General features: G+C 38.0%; 1 protein-coding gene across 7 annotated transcripts; it reads right to left on the bottom strand.

Annotated features, from left to right (window-relative positions):
- Positions 1-3,406: 3,406 nt before the first annotated feature.
- On the bottom strand, positions 3,407-11,334 carry pcgf6 (polycomb group ring finger 6). 7 transcript variants are annotated; one of them, XM_078931684.1, is made up of 11 exons: positions 11,205-11,334; positions 10,769-10,871; positions 9,795-9,894; positions 8,654-8,750; positions 8,389-8,444; positions 8,203-8,262; positions 7,978-8,095; positions 6,630-6,657; positions 6,396-6,494; positions 5,041-5,127; positions 3,407-4,102 (listed from the first exon to the last, which is right to left on the bottom strand). In XM_078931684.1, exons 2-11 carry the CDS (start codon positions 10,841-10,843, stop codon positions 4,052-4,054), a joined length of 771 nt encoding a protein of 256 aa, XP_078787810.1. In that variant the 5' UTR covers positions 10,844-10,871; positions 11,205-11,334; the 3' UTR covers positions 3,407-4,051. The 7 variants fall into 7 exon arrangements, with proteins under 7 accessions (XP_078787810.1, XP_023819269.1, XP_078787809.1 ...); XM_023963501.2 differs by having other exon boundaries at positions 3,407-3,971; XM_078931683.1 differs by having other exon boundaries at positions 11,025-11,261.
- Positions 11,335-15,829: the final 4,495 nt, after the last annotated feature.

Here is a 15,829-nt window from a genome sequence, read left to right as displayed (position 1 = left end):
CAAAACATTTAAAAAGAGCTGGGAAATCTTTTTTTTTTTTTTTTCATTTTCTTAACCGTTTTTCCCTTTCGGGGTCATGGGGCTGCCGGAGCCTATCCCGGCCACTTTTGGGCGAAGGCAGGGGACAACCTGGACAGGTCGCCAGTCTGTCGCAGGGTATTGACTGGGAAATCTGTGTTGCCATATCTGTAAAACAATCCAACTCCAGTGACCCCTAACAACTGTTTTTAGGAACTCTGAAAGTCAAAAGTACAGAACACTTTAAGGCAGGGGTCTGCAACCTGAGGCCCCAGAGCCACATGTGGCTCCTTCATTCCTCTATTGTGGCTCTTTGACTATCACTACGTTTTGTATTTAGATTTTTAACATGTCAGATAATAGAGTTAAATGATGGTATGACATATTTAATCTACTGTCAGAGTGATTTATAATTAAAATAAACTTAAGGCTCATGTTCTGATCTTCTGCTGGACAAGAGCGTCTGGGGGTGTATTCCGACTGGACAAATCCTTTGTTCTGGATCCAATCCCGAACCTTGCGATTGGTCTGTATTCAAACGGACCATTCTGTTACGGACCAAAGCTTGTGAACAAAACCACTTGACAAAGTAACTAGGAGGGCAGGCCAAAATAGAGAAAGACAGACGTACTGTGCTTTACAAGTCTTGTCGGGACAGTTAACTTATTAAAACTTTACATTTCGATTACCAGTTTTGAACGTTACTTTGGTACGGCAGAGAAATGCTGCAAGGCGGTTACTGGCAAGGCAACGTGCCATTTATGCTTTAACTTAGAGGATGCTAGAAAGTGCAGAGATGAGGAGATGTAGGTATGAAGTAGAGGATGACACGGGAGAGGATTTTCACTCCCACAGAGAGTAATCCTGTCCCATCCCACTCCCAGACCAAAGTTTAAAACATATTCTTGTCCCATCCCACTCCTGGTAATCTGACTCCAACTCCCGTTCCACTCGGGTTCAAAACGATCCCGCTCCTGTGCTGCTCCCTCATGTAAAACATTAAATGTAATTTTATTGTAACGTTTTGGGGTTTTATAAGGCAAATGACAATGTAATTTCTAATTGCAAGCTCCACATGACGTTGCATCACCATTAATTGCCATACATTTTTTCTTATTCCATCTGACTTCCCTACCAGCTCTCTGAACTTAACAGGAGAGTCTTGCATCCTGACTCTTCGCTGGATGTCATTCATTTCTGTCATCAAACTCGCCGAGGGTTGTAATTCTCTCCATCGCTGCCATCGATTTATGATTGCTGCAGTTTAGATTTAAGTGACAAACCGTGACTAGGAACACTGATTATATGCATATTATCAGAAAACTACTAAATGGTTCTGCCTTTAGTTTTTTTGTCACCATCATCATTGGTTGTAGTGATGGGAATTCTGGCTCTTCTTAGAGATCCGGCTCGATTGGAATGACTGACTAAATAGAACCGGCTTGTTTGGCTCCCAAGCGGCTCTTTAGGTTGTTTTATTAATTTTTATTTATTCCTTCCACAATAAAATGTGCAGAAAAAAGGATAAAAACAAAACCAGCTTTTTACAAATCAGCTTTTATACATTTTTTTTTCCTTTTACACAAATCTTAAGCGAAACAAGACAAAACACTGCAACGACAATACAAAATACAAATTAAAATGTGCAAAACCAGGAAAAAAAGGCTTATGCACAATAAAGGTGGGCAAATACAGTTTTTAGGAAGGTTCTCTCAGTCTTCAGGTACCTGCACAGGTTGGCTTTGGAGCCTGTTCTACATGGAATTGTTTTCCTGCAGACTCAACAGTCTTCCTTTGTATTATCAATAATAGTGAAATGGTTCTTAACTTTACTTGATATTTTTATGTTGTTGTAGTTTCTTTTTGAACCTGGCGCTCTCTTGATCGTACTCGGTTCATGTGCCGCGCGGGCGGATTCACTGGTTTTATCCCACTCCAGTAAGAATCGGATTCCGTCCCGGTCCCGTGATTAATGTTAGAGGCGAATCCCATCCCACATGAATACATTGACCTTTGGGAATCCCGACAAATGTCATCCTTTAGCATGACTGTACGCTGATAAGTGTTGAAGACATAAATTCTTTTGGTCCAGTTGTTCCGAAACCCAAGGATGGATTGTATTCCGACTGAGGAATCTCAGAGCGAACCAAAGGTTTCCCCTTTCTCTGGCATGATTGATTTGTTTTCGTAGCCCTCATATTATCTGTGTCGGAGCAGGGAATTGTGGGAAATAATCCCCATTGCCTGCTTTTGTCGAAATTGGGTTGAGAACGGGTGTTTCTTTTGCCTAATTCCTTTTCCTGTACTGTTTTACGTTGTTTCACTCTGAGTTATTTCATCTTTTATTTCATTATTTTTTTTGCACTATAAGTGTGAAGAGGGAATAGGATGAAGACATTGTTAAGAGTCTGATGTGTCAAAATGAGAGTGTGAAGTGTCGGCAGCTGCAGGCATGTCAAAATAAGAGCTCAAAATTGCCTCTTTGAATTTAGTAGCACATTGTGTGTAATGCAACGGGCATGGAAAATGCCACCCCCTGTGAAGTGCCGCCCTGGTCCACCGCCCACATCAAAAACTGCCAACTGTCGTTCTTTTACCAAAAACGTGTGGACCCAAGCTCCCTGCTCCATTCCGCAATGGGGAGAGGGAGGGGAAGGGGGGCGGGTTTACTCTTGCCAACAGACCTGCCCCAAACTCAGAGGTGAATTTCTAATGAACTCCTGCCGCTCACAAGCAGTTTTATCATAATTAAACACCGTTTAATTTGGATCAAAAGATGATCCGAGTGGGTTAGGTTTTAAAAATGTACCACTTCTTTTCTCAACCGACTGCGGTTAAGAATCTCTTCTATTATCTAAATGGTAGTTGCAGGAAAAACGATAAATTATTGAAGTAGCTGTTTTTCAATCACATCTTTCACTTACAGCTGAGGAATAATGAGAGTAAATGAGACACCAGACAAAGGAAGTTCATTATTTCTGCTTTTTTCCACCAGAAATCTCTTCAGTTTTTCATGTTAAACAGGCCTGCATGAAGCGGCAGTCCTAAAACTAGATCCTGAGTGATCAAATTCTCCACCAACACGCGATTTGACAGAAATCAAAGAGTCAATGTAATCAGTCGTTCTTCTCAGAGACAAAAAGGTTCTAACAGAATAGTTTTTTTTCTGGACCTACAAGTTCTTTTTCCTGAAGGACATTTCAAAGTTGAACCATCTAAATATGTAAAACACTAAAGATTTGTCAGTTAAAAACAATCTGGTCCTGTAGTTTTGGTTACCCATCAGTGCAACTTTTTTCTGTTTCTAAAAAGATCATCAAGAAAAAATGAAGAGCTCCATACTCGTGTATCAGCCTTGACTCTTGAACTCACAGAAGACACAATAACATGCAAACATTTCTGGTTGTTTTATTTATTTTTTGAAGTTAATAAAATACAAAAGTTTTTTGCAGGAAAACTTCCAGAAAATAGCATTTCCATTAAAAAGAAAATGCATTTTCATCCAAAGGACAAACTTGACCACTGTTCAAACCTTCAGGTCCCATTCATTCACTACTGTGGACACATCCAGCTTTGAGGTTTACAAACGTCTTTGGTATTTGCAATTTTTCTTACTTGGAATCACATGTACTCCTTGAAGAAAAGAGATCCAGGTGAATGTTGAACAGATATTGAAAGAAACTGAAGTTAAATCTAGTTTCAGCTACAGCAGCACTAGCTTCTAACAAACTGAGCCTTTCATTCACATGTTCCTGTTGGTGTGGTCCTTACTTCAGTAAACATGTTCCTAGCGTTCAACTCCTGAATGGATGAGTTGAGGTTTTTTTTTGGTTCATGTCAGACCGTTTTTCAGGAATCCCAACAGCTCATTTGTGACAGATGTTCTCGTCAGCAGATTCTGAAAAGCTGTGGAGCTTCATCCATAAGTCCTGCAGGAGTATTAAGGCATTGATCTGTTGGTGCAAAAACAAGCCGTCTTTCTTCAAAATGTTGAGAAGATCAACAAAAAAACAAAAAGAAGGCCACTTTGTGTTCAGGACTGGGAAGGCAAGACCAAACCAAAGTGTAGAACCAGCAGCCCGTCCTGCAGCAGAGACAATCAACACGAATAGAATAGTTAAAAGTGTTCATGAAGAAAGCTAAAGCTAAAGCTGCAGACCGGTTTAATGTCACACCATATGTTCACAGAGCAGCTTGTACAAGGCTGAAAGTTTGCTTTTAGCTTCCAGTTTCTCTGAACTTTTCAGGGTAAAGTTGATCCTGGTCCTCTGTTAAAAACTCTGCAGCTGCTTTAAACTTTATTTGTTCTCTAGCTTTCGTGTAAGAACTATTTAAATGGACCCATAACTGTCAAAGTGGAAGCTAGATTTATTTTATTTTTTTTAAATCAGACGCCAACTTCAACCACATCCGACTTTAAAGGTGCGACAAATAAACGCACTCAGACAAAAACGGTCACTAGAACTGGTATTTTCCAAAAAGAATCATAAATGGGAATCCACCATTTGAGCATTTTATTAGCAACATCCTCATAACATTAGACAGCCGGATGCTGAATAATATCCATTATTATTATTATGGTCTGTTGTAGTAAATCCATATTTGGAGGAAAGACTTTTGATTTTTCTGTTAAATGCAGCAGACTTTTATTTTGAAGTCAAAGGCTCTTCTGTTGCCTCATCGATTCTTTTCTGTATAAACAAACTTTCCAAATATGTTTGTTCTTTGTTAACTTTAGGGGTCTAGTGGTCGGTTAAGAAAGTAGCAAATGGATTTTCAACGTGGGACCGAGGGCCTTGACATGCTTCACAAATCAGTTGGATGTGGTGAAGAGAATCCAGTAGTTTTCCAAAATAAAACTAACTTCAGAATCAGATTGGAAATAAAACAGGACAAAAACCAATGGCCGAGTTTTTTTTCCTCAGCAGCCCCGTGGCAACTATTCCACAGACCGATCACGATCCGCAAGACTTGGGGAGGGCCGAGCTAAACATGTGCGCTGGTTTGTCTGGACTGTGGTACCTGTAGAGCCTCTTTGCCAACAGACTTTTGCACGTCTTTCAATGACTGGTAATGATCCAGAAGGTGATCCCCACAAACCATATCCACCTGCAGACACACGAACATTTACAGTTTTCATTTAGATTCCTGTAATCAATCAGTTCATTCTGTCTTTCTGTAATTGAAAGGCAACCTAGAAAGTTCCTCTGACATCAAATGCATTTCAAAGGAAAAATGAAAAACACAGGAGGAGCATCGCTGAGCAGGAAGTGGCGTCCAGCTTTGCCCAGACCGGCAACAGCCGTGCAAACATTTGAGGCCAGGAAATCAGGGTAAGCTGCTAATCCACTAAAGACTCCACTGCCTCCACCTGCACTCTTCTTGCTCTGTCGCATGTTTCTGCTCTAAACCCTCAAATGCTGCTTTTCAGACGCAGAAGGTAAAAAGTTTTGCTGTCATGTTAAAGTTTTTTTAACACTATAATCTCTCCTAAAAAGACATTGGATGATCTTCTGCCAAAGTTAATGAAGCCTAAAATCCCACTGATGAAAGCTGTGTTTTTATGGAGGACATATATAAAGAAAATTAAGGTTAAAATTGCATTTCTGAGCTTCTTCTTTATTCAAATTGCGAATCGGGAGCAGACGAAAAAAAATTCAGTTTGATAAAAGATCACATTTGTGACGTAGGAAATATGCGGGGGGGGGGGGGGGGGGGGGGGGGGCACAAGCTCCTCTGCTCCATTCTGATCATCCACTTGCAGACAAATAGATCCAGGTACGCCTGAGCTGGAATCTGGTTTAAAACTGTACGGCTGGAAAGCTCGGAACTCGCTCGCCGTTTTTGTTACACTGGTAATGTTAAGTTGGGGGAGTGAGGGGCTGTAAGCAGATGGGAAGTGGGGGTGGGGTTGCTCCCCCCCACGGTCCAGCCCAGAATTAAGAGGTGAATTTCTATGAACTTCTGCCGCTCTGCAGGAACTATATCCCAGTTGTTTCAAGTTTTTTTTTTTTTACAAAGACCAGCATTAACCACCACTGGGGACGCTTTTAAAACATGAAAAGATGATCTGAGAGGGACTGTTCTATTCTCCACATTAGTGACGGACAAACGCCTTCTTCCCTGTACGTACTCCAACTCTAAGCTCATGATAGTCCTTGAAACTGATCTTAGGAAGCGCAAGCTCACAGACACAAACTGTCCTTCACCTTTACCATGCAAACAGGAAGGTTTTGGTCTGTTCAAATTTGCTTTGATATCTTAGAGACACACAAACATGACCTCTCAACGACCTGCACATAAGGTTGCAGTCATTGAAGCTGATGTGCTTTAAGTTTGGCCACATTTTGGAATGATTGTGTTTGCTCCAGACTCACCTGGCAGGTTGAAGTCAGTTCCATCTTCTTCCTGATAAACAGCTCCACGTGACGGACAGTGGCCTCCCCCGACACGCGCACATACCTCCTCTCTAGCGGCTAATAAAAACGGCGTTTGAAAGCTTATTCAGCAACAGAAAATAAAACTAATAAAGCTAACACACAATCTCCACATGCAAATAATGAATAAAGATGTTCTTATTTATAACAAAGAAGCTGTAAACCATTGAATACCTTAAAATCACAGATTCCCTCTTCTGCTCTGAAAAACATACAAAAGACAAATGTTTCAAACAGTCTTTGCTGGGGCTCCTTGTGTGAAGTATCATCATCTCTTTCAGTGTAACAGACACTCCTCGTGTCTTATGTTCTATCACTAATGGGTTTTTTGCACTCATTGTTCATGATGTTAATTCCTCACAATATTTTCCAGATCACCAGCATTTCTGAAGATTTACAACTTTGAATGTTTTTCAGTTCAAATGTTAGGGGCGTCACAGGAAATTGACCTAATTTCTATTCCTACAATCAACTCAGATTGATCTGTCTGATGTTAACTGTTACTTGAATCGAACTGTATCCTTCCTCTTTCGGCTTCTCCCATCAGGGGTCGCCACAGCGAACAAGTTGCATGGTAAACTTGGCAATGTTTTACGCCGGATGCCCTTCCTGACGCAACCTTCTCAAACCGGGCTTGGAACCGGCACGGAGGCAGAGAAGGGAACAGGGAGCAGCCTGGAGTCGAATCCTGGTTTCACGGACGGAAGGCGCCGCAAACCAGCACGAGCTAAACCGGCTCCCTTGTATCGAACTGTATAATTTTTAAAAAATAATTTCAAAATAAAATTAAAAAATTTATATTGATATTGGAAAATACCATCTGGATCAGTCCATCATTCCAGCACAATGTGTGGAAACACTTTAAATTTAACTAAGTCATGTGACCATACCGTGTGCTAGAATGTTCCAACAATGTTCCCTTTGGATTATTTGGATGTGGAAAAACAACAGTGGGCTGAACTTTAGGAAACTAAACTCTGGTTTACATCTTTGTTTGTACACATATTTCATTTACTCTTTATTATATTGAAGAAATACAAGGAATCTGGAAAACTTCACCTGCAGTTAACCAGGTATTTCTCTCTCAGTCTCACTGGTTGAAGAACTGTTTCAGTGACCACAAATTATGATAGAAATTGAAGTTCAAATGAATCAAGCATATTTACAAAACCTGCTTATGTTTCTCTTGAATGCGTTAAACGGACTTGTTACGCCTAAAGAACAACGCAGCTCAACGGCACCAATAAATAACATGTTCAGCACGTTAGAATTATGACCAGAATTAGGCCAAAAGTTACAACATTAAATGAAAAATTGCAGAAATTATATCTGTTAGAAAAAAAACCCATCTTAAATTATATCTATATTAGACTTTAAAAAATGCAGCCGGTAAAGAAGATATAAATAATGTGGATACAAATAAAATACAATAGCAGCCATTAAGAGGTTTAAATGGCTGAAAATCTTAAAGAGAGTCAGTATTTTGAATTGCCAGCCTATTTTATGGACTTGAAGTTTCTACCCGACAAACTCCAGCAGAAGCGACACATCCAGCTCAGGGGGGATGGTGAACACGGACAGAGGAAAGCTGTCCCTTTTCTGTCTCTTCACCACACCGGGACCCTGAGGGGAGAGGACCACTGAAAAGACAGGAGGTCATGAGGACATCAGCTCTTTTAAATCTAACGATGGGTTCTACATCTATATACTGACAACAGGGTGCATCATCAGCATAGAGCATCATTACCTGGTTTTGGTACAGGAAGACCTCTTTCCTTGTAGAAACTGCATATTTGTTGTCTTTCAACTGTTGATTTTAAACAAATGACACATTAAAAACATAGCACAGTAAACAGAATGCCCAGCGTTAACCCCGTCCATGTCGGGCCCCTGATGAAATTTAAAGAAGAACTTGCTGCACGTCTGCACTCACGTCCTTCCAGGAAGGGAACCATTTTGTAAACAATATCCTGCAGCTGCCTGTCAGGTCTGGAAATGAGCAGAACAACAACATGAAGGTGTAAAAGAGGTGCGAGTGAGAGTTTATGCACGTCACTTCCTTACAGGGAAATATAATCATCTGGATTTCAAAACATTTATAAAATATGAGAACGCTTTCCATCTCGTGAAACCCGGTTAAGAGCGATCATCTTGGAAATAAAAGCATTTTTTTCTAGGATGAGACTAGAAGAACCCACCTGATATTGTACAGAGGCTGTGTCTGATGGACCACAATGGTGCACGTGGGGCACCGGTTGCTGTGGAAGAAATGCCTCACGATGCAACTTTTGCAAACTAGAAAAGACGAAACAAAGAAAGACAGAAGGGTTTCAACCTTTATTTTACTCTTAATTTAAGGGGGGAAAAACCAGCTTCAATCACCGTGTCTTACAGATGGGCAGACTTGGATCATGAAGGTCAAGCCTCAGGCTTTTCATTTTATTGTGACTTTTACATTTAGAACCCAAGTCTGCAACCAAAGACTAAAAGTGGCTCTTTTACCCCTCCATAGTGGCTCTCTGGCTGAAGAAAATAATATAGCATTGATTTAATTTAGAGTACTTACGTTTGTAGTTTCATTGCTAAGGTGCACCAAGAAGTTCGATGAATTATATAATAGTTTTTACATCCCTGCCGACATAAGAGGCCTTGTTCGCTCCACGCTTCCTCCAGAATGCAGATTTCATGTACTAAGCAAACCTTTAATCAAAAGTCTGATCTTTTGTGATTGATCAGTCTACTTTATGAGTTTAAAGCACATATTACCTTGCTACACAACAATGGGTAGCAGCTGTTCAGAGGGGAGTTGCTACAACATATTTGTATATTCTTTACATACCTTACTACTGGATAATAAACCAATGAATTAAAGTTTGTGTTCAGGTTAACAGGAGTAGTTAAGTAGGAAAGAATGGAGGACAGCTCACCAAAGTAAATGCCATTGTTGTCCTGCATTATTTAAAACCTTTTGTAGGAGTACCATTAGCTGCATTGAGATGATCCTGTTTGGCACAGGAAGTCATTTATTTTGAAACGAAGTCACATGAGCTTTTGTCCAAAGTAAAAAACAATTTCACATTTCGGGGGGAAAAAACGCAAGTTTCTCTTTATATTTCTGTAATTTCTTGATGCCAAAAAAAAAAGGAAATATAATTCCTATGTATTATAAAAATAACAATGTAATGAATCCAAAGCAGTATCAAATGTTTCTAAAGGGTAAAATAAGACGTTGTGGCTCCTACTAATTTTTGATTAGTGAGGAAAAGGAGACCCAAATGGCTCTTTTACTGTTAAACGTTGCAGACGTCAGGTGCAGACATCAACTCCTGAAGCACTCACATGTGTGCAGGCACTCTGTGATGGTGGTGGCATCGATGAGGAATCCACAGCAGAGGCCACAACGGATGTACGGATAGAACTGATTGAGGGGGAGCTTAGTCTGTTGAAACAAGAGGACAGAAAACTGACGACTCAAAACTAAGTTACAAACACTTACCGACAGTACTTAGTACAATTACTTTTGTATGTACTACAACTACATCAGCCAGATTATTGCCCTGGTTTTTAGCAGTTAATAAATTAATATTAGATAAGAACAGTTATATTTTTAGTCATTATTGTGGACGTGCAAAATCATTACTGAATCAATAAATACAATATTAGACCAGTCATTCTCTTTTGTATATTTTGAAATACTTTATTTTCTTATCAGCAAGATCTATTTTTGATATATTTCTGATACGATTAGTACTTGAGGTGATTTAATACGTTTGGAATGATGGCATTGATTATTACTGCTGATGATCGGTCTGATTCCTTGATGTTAGCTTTTGTATGTTAACGCTATGTTCAATAAAGCTGGAAAAAAAAACATTTAAGACAAAAATGACTTGTTACTGGGAAATAGAAGAGACCTCAAGTTCTTAAATCTTCAATAAATTTCACCTATTGGACAACAATGGCAAAAACATTTTTAAAAAACTGTTATCTTACTACTGAATTCTAGAAATCAGTGACAGCCTTGCTGTTTGTAACAAGGGGTTATTAGTATTTATTTTAATATGTGAAAACAGAAGAATTTGAACTATTTCTCTGATTTAGTAAGTTTTAAGATTTTAAAAGTTCAAGCTGATTTTTTTCATCAACATTGGCACTTTTACGTGAGTGTAAGTAAGTATGCATACTTTATAATTCTACTTGAGTAGTATTTTGAAAACCCCTTTGACTCTACTCGTCCATGATGATCACGCATGAGCTCTGGCACACAGTAAATGACAATAGCTAGAGGAAACAGGCGCGTGAAGGTAACGTACCTCGTCTTCTGAGTCGCTCTCAGATACATTTGTGGACCCTTCATTATTATTCCAACGACCAGCTGGACCAAACATTCCCACCTGACTCCTGCAACTAGTTAAACTAAAGAAGGGGGAAATAAAAATATACAAATAATAATAATAATAAGGGGGAAAAATTACCCCAACTTTAAGATAAATTATACTTGTGATTTTTTCAAGAGTTTTCCCTTAAAAAACGTTCAGTCATTTAGCAATGCGGGTCAGGTCAGCTAACCGTTAGCCTCGTTAAGGCTTAACGAGTAGAGAAAAACAGCTCGTTTCGACTCCCGCTTCTCCTCTTGAGTCTGTTAAGTCGAACCGTCCTTCTCTTCAATTCTTTTCACCTTAAATCTTTTGACAATACATTACAAAAAACGCTTTAAAAGTTTCTGTTTAAAATCATTTGGTGATATACCTCCTGTAACTTTATCTAGCTCGCGCGTAGTTTCGCGTGCGTAAAAAAAGCCGATTTCCGGTTTGTACTTTTCAGAATAAATGTGACGTTGGCAGACAATTGACCTTAGATATTACATTGTGATTCGTATTTCTTTCCTCGTTTCACCAATTCCATATTTTCATGAAGTGTATCAAAACATATCCATTAAAATGAACGGTTAGCGTCAACGATTTAAAGTCAGTTGTAACCATGGATTACCTTGTGACGCATTCCAAAGCTTTTAAGTCAAAAATTTAGACTAGAGTGCTGTAAGGAATAAAACGTTACATTAGGTTTTCAATTTATTTTAAAAGTTTTACAATCATAAGTCTTAAATAATACTTGAACTTCAAAATTGCCCATGATCATTTTCTGTTATTTTCATACATTTATTTTGAAGGTGACGTAAAGTGACGTACAAGTTGCATGTGAGTTTCTGGACCAGGGGTCTGCAACCTTCAACACTGAAAGGGCCATTCCGGTGTGGGTACCGGATCACCGGCCTGTTTCTCATCTTGTTTCACCCTTTGAAAAAATTCTACACTCCTTTGTATTTATATTAGCCTCCTTAATATATGTAACTAAATAGAAATACATTGAAATAGGAAGACAATATAGCATTTTATTCTAATAATAAAAATGTTTTCACTCTTGGCAATGGCACACATGAGTTCTTTTTATATTAAATCACTCTAGGTTGCATCTGCAAAACATGTCCTTCAATAAAAAAATGACCTGAAACTGTGTTGGTAAGGCAGTGAAAACAGATGAAAAGTTATGAACCGTATATTGATAAATCATGTAATAAAATGGTTACAGTAGAACAGGGTTGGGATTTTATAAATTCGCTTCCTTCCACTCCCGTTCAAACAATCCTTGATTTATTATCTAATTTGATATGTCTTTGAATGAATGTATGAATGCTTATTATTGTATTGTTTTGTGCATTATTTTGTGATTTCTTCAAATAAACCATTTAAAATCAAAATAAAATAAAATAAAAAATGTTAAACTATCCAAATCAGCAAAGGCATTTTCTTTTGTTGTAGAATTTTACTTTGGCGGGCTGTCATCCTTTTCCCTACTTACTGATGTTAACCTGAACATAAATATGACTTCATTGATTCAAGATCCAACAATAAAAGCATATAAAGTAAGTACAAACACATGTGTTGTATCTTCTCCTCTGGGGGGAACACAAGGCCTATTGCTTTAATGTAAAATCAACAGTGTTATAAGATAAAAAATGTACAAGGTTTATCTTTCTGTTACAGGAGCATTTTAGCATTGACCACAATGGAGGGGTAAAAGAGCTGCACGTGGCTCCAGAGCCTCAGATTTCAGACCCCTGCTATAGACCATGAGATTGTCATGATCTGTGAGTCAGCAGAAGTTGTGCTAAGATTTAAATTTATGGAAGATCCTGTACAACCAGTACAGGTGGATGCTGGTTTCTTTGTGTTGGTCTCCCCATCAGCACAATAAAAATGGTTCTGTGAGAACTTTAGCTCCAAAGATAAATGGGTAAATTTAACAATAAAGAAGGAACTTTAGAAACACTCAGATTTAAGTGGTTTAAATCGTGACCTTGAGTGCAAAACTGTACAGAAACAAAGTGAAAGTTGTGGAGTAACATTTACAGATGTGACCCAAAAAAAATACATTTACAGTACATAAATAAAAAAAAAATCTTCTTTGAAGGTACATTTCAAAACACATTTTGATAGAAGTCACCTCTGGTATGTAATGATTTCACATCAAGCGATTTCACATCATTCTAACGCGTGTCATTCTCAAAAGTTCAGTCTTTTTGTGGCATTTAAATTGACATCATTTCCGTCCCGAGTCATGTGTGTTGCTGTTTGGGGTGACGTAAACGAGGATGCAGTTGAGTCATGTGACAATGCTGGCTGATGATTCATATCTTAGAATCTGGAAGACCCTGGCTGTCACCGCATTTATTCGCAACTACTTAGCACAAGGAGCTTAGTGGCCTAGTGGTAGAGTGTCCGCCCTGAGACTGGGGGACTGTTTTGTCATCCAGTCAGTCTGACGTACACACACCACATCCCACAAATTGTAAAAGACATTTTGTTTCAGCAGATCAGGGCGCTCTGTTGTACTGAACTCTGATGCTCACATGTCCATTGTCAACAAATAAGGATCAGCATTGACACCATGATAGACCTGCTGCTATGCAACCCCATAATAAACGCTCCAAACGGCGATTCACAGTCAACTTTCTGCTCATTTGAACACCGCACGCTCAAGTATTTGATCATATCATGTTGGCCAGACCAAAACCTTATCAGTATTTATTTGGCTCCATCAACCCGTCGCTAGTTTGACTATTTTCCTCAGCAAGTCAGTACAATACAGATGTATGATGCAGATGTCCTGAGCCAGTGTTTGGGTTATAATAACTTTGTTTTCATCAGACTACAATATTTCCATTTTTCTTATTTTAAATATATAAAATCTTTATAAAACCCATTTTTTGGTTGTTTTTTTTTTGGCCATCTGCCACATCCCTCATAAACCCAGGATTCATAAAGGACCTATCAGCTTGATTCATTTTAACCATATGTGGTCATAATGTCATGTATGATTGGTGCACATATTTTCACACAAAGAAATTCACGTCAAACACATCTCATTTGTTTACAGACGGTCACTCCTTTAAAAGCCTTTTTTTTCTTATTGTAAAGACAGTTGATAATAAACCAGATGTTCCTCTTGGAAGAGAAAAGTACTTTAACAGAACATTAAACTCTTTAGAAATAGTTGTTTACCGTAATTTTGTCTGAATACAGAGAACTGTCCAGCTGTCATTTGTGACTGTTGTGTTTTTGGATTACATTTGAGGTCACAGGCATTGGTGCCAAAGCACATTCTACACTACGGGTCTGCAACCTGAGGCTCTGGAGCCACGTGTGGCTCTTTTATCCCTCCATTGTGGCTCTTTTATTTTGAAAAATGCCAACAATTTGAACAAATAATAGGTTTGTCAGTTAAGTGTTGTCAATTATTTTTTAAACCTTTAAAACTGGGGTGATCACACATTAGTTAAATGTAACTGTCTTTTTTTTTAAACTGCTGCTGACATTACACTAATGAAGAGGCATTGAGAGCTTTATCTTTAAATCCAAAATGCACATGTCAGATAACAAAGCGAAATGATCTTTTGTCAGATTGATTTATTATTAGATACACAGTTCTTAAAGTATAATTACAAGTAAACCTGGGGCAGCAGGAGGAACTCATTTAAAACAGAATGTATTTTATTTTGAAAGGACACTGTCTGTGCTGCTGTCAAAAGGAATATAATAGAAATATAACACTGTTGTAATTTGATCATTGTAAGTATTTAAAGCTGCATTTTTATAAATGAATGACTCAATGAACATAAAAATAGGAAAAAAGCGTATATTTCTAAACAGAGTAGCAGGACTTGGCGGCTCTCGCTGGGCTTGTTTTGCTCAGCACGAAACTGGACCATATGGCTCTTTTAGTGTTAAAGGTTGCAGACCCCTGTCTGATACTGAGGATTAGTGAAAACGTCACAGCTTCTGCTGCAACGTCTAAGAAAAAGCCCATATGTTGAACTCACAAGTCTGCAAGAAGAAAAAAGGGGATGCTGCATCCCAGTGGCTTGATGAAAGCTGATAAGATTCGGGAAACAGAGATTTAAATGTAAACTTTAAAGTTAAAACACTGTTTTGAGGAGAAAACGATAAAGAGAAGAAGGGGGTTTGAATAACTTAACTGCTTTGATAACTGCATTATCAAGTAAGTGTGTTAATTCCCAATAGGTCAGGAAAAATAAAAAAATAAATATGATTACATGTTAACTGAAACCCAAGTATACATCACATTGTCAAATGAATTATATTACAATTATTATCGTCTGTGTTTTTGTTGTTGCTGTGTGGTAGAGCATATCAAATATAACTTTATTTATTTAAAAAAACACTTCCTGCTCTGAGCTCATTTTGTCTTTGATGGCCAAAGATAAAATAAAACATAAAATAACATTTTTATTTAAAGCACCAAATTATTTACTATAATGGCACAATCATAAACTCTTAAAACACTTTTTTCTTTCCTAACCAACTTTTTGAGTTATTTGTGCTGGGATACATTTTTAAATTAGTTTTTGGAGCAATACTCTAATGTTTTGCGTTATGTTGATTTCATTTTAACCCATATTTATGTTGTTGGTTTTATTCTTAGTTAAAACTTAAGTTATTGTTTGTAGTGAATAACACTATAAGATGCTTCTACACATATATTTTAAGATCTTATGATAAATTTCTTTCTGGAAGCGTTTTTTTCCCCCTGTATATTTATATTTGTACTTACTTAAGTGTATTTACTTAATTTTATTTTCTCTATTGGGTTTAAAAAATACTTTTCCTAACGGTCTTTAAAATAATGTTAAATTGAGTGTGGCAACGTTATTCTTATTTTCTGTACAAACAAAAAAATTCCACTCATTTAAAAAAAAAGTTTTCCACGAAAATAAGTTACTAATCAAAAGATATGAATCATATTAGGAAAGTTGTGGTAACAGTCGCAGGAAGTAGAAAAGCAGTATCACAAGT

Source organism: Oryzias latipes, chromosome 15 (genome assembly GCF_053564925.1).
Source record: "Oryzias latipes strain Hd-rR chromosome 15, Olatipes_Hd-rR_3.1".
NCBI lineage: Eukaryota > Metazoa > Chordata > Actinopteri > Beloniformes > Adrianichthyidae > Oryzias > Oryzias latipes.
This window is presented reverse-complemented; position numbering and strand designations above follow the sequence as displayed.

What these genes read in the sequence shown, in the direction of transcription:
- pcgf6 (XM_023963501.2), bottom strand. Translation starts at nt 10,843, where the DNA reads ATGTTTGGTCCAGCTGGTCGTTGGAATAATAATGAAGGGTCCACAAAT. An exon ending in AGAGCGACTCAGAAGACGAG is followed by an intron (nt 9,895 to 10,768) that starts GTACGTTACCTT and finishes TTGTTTCAACAG; the next exon opens with ACTAAGCTCCCCCTCAATCA. An exon ending in CTTCTGCTGGAGTTTGTCGG is followed by an intron (nt 6,658 to 7,977) that starts GTAGAAACTTCA and finishes TATGTTTTTCAG; the next exon opens with AGCAGAAGAGGGAATCTGTG.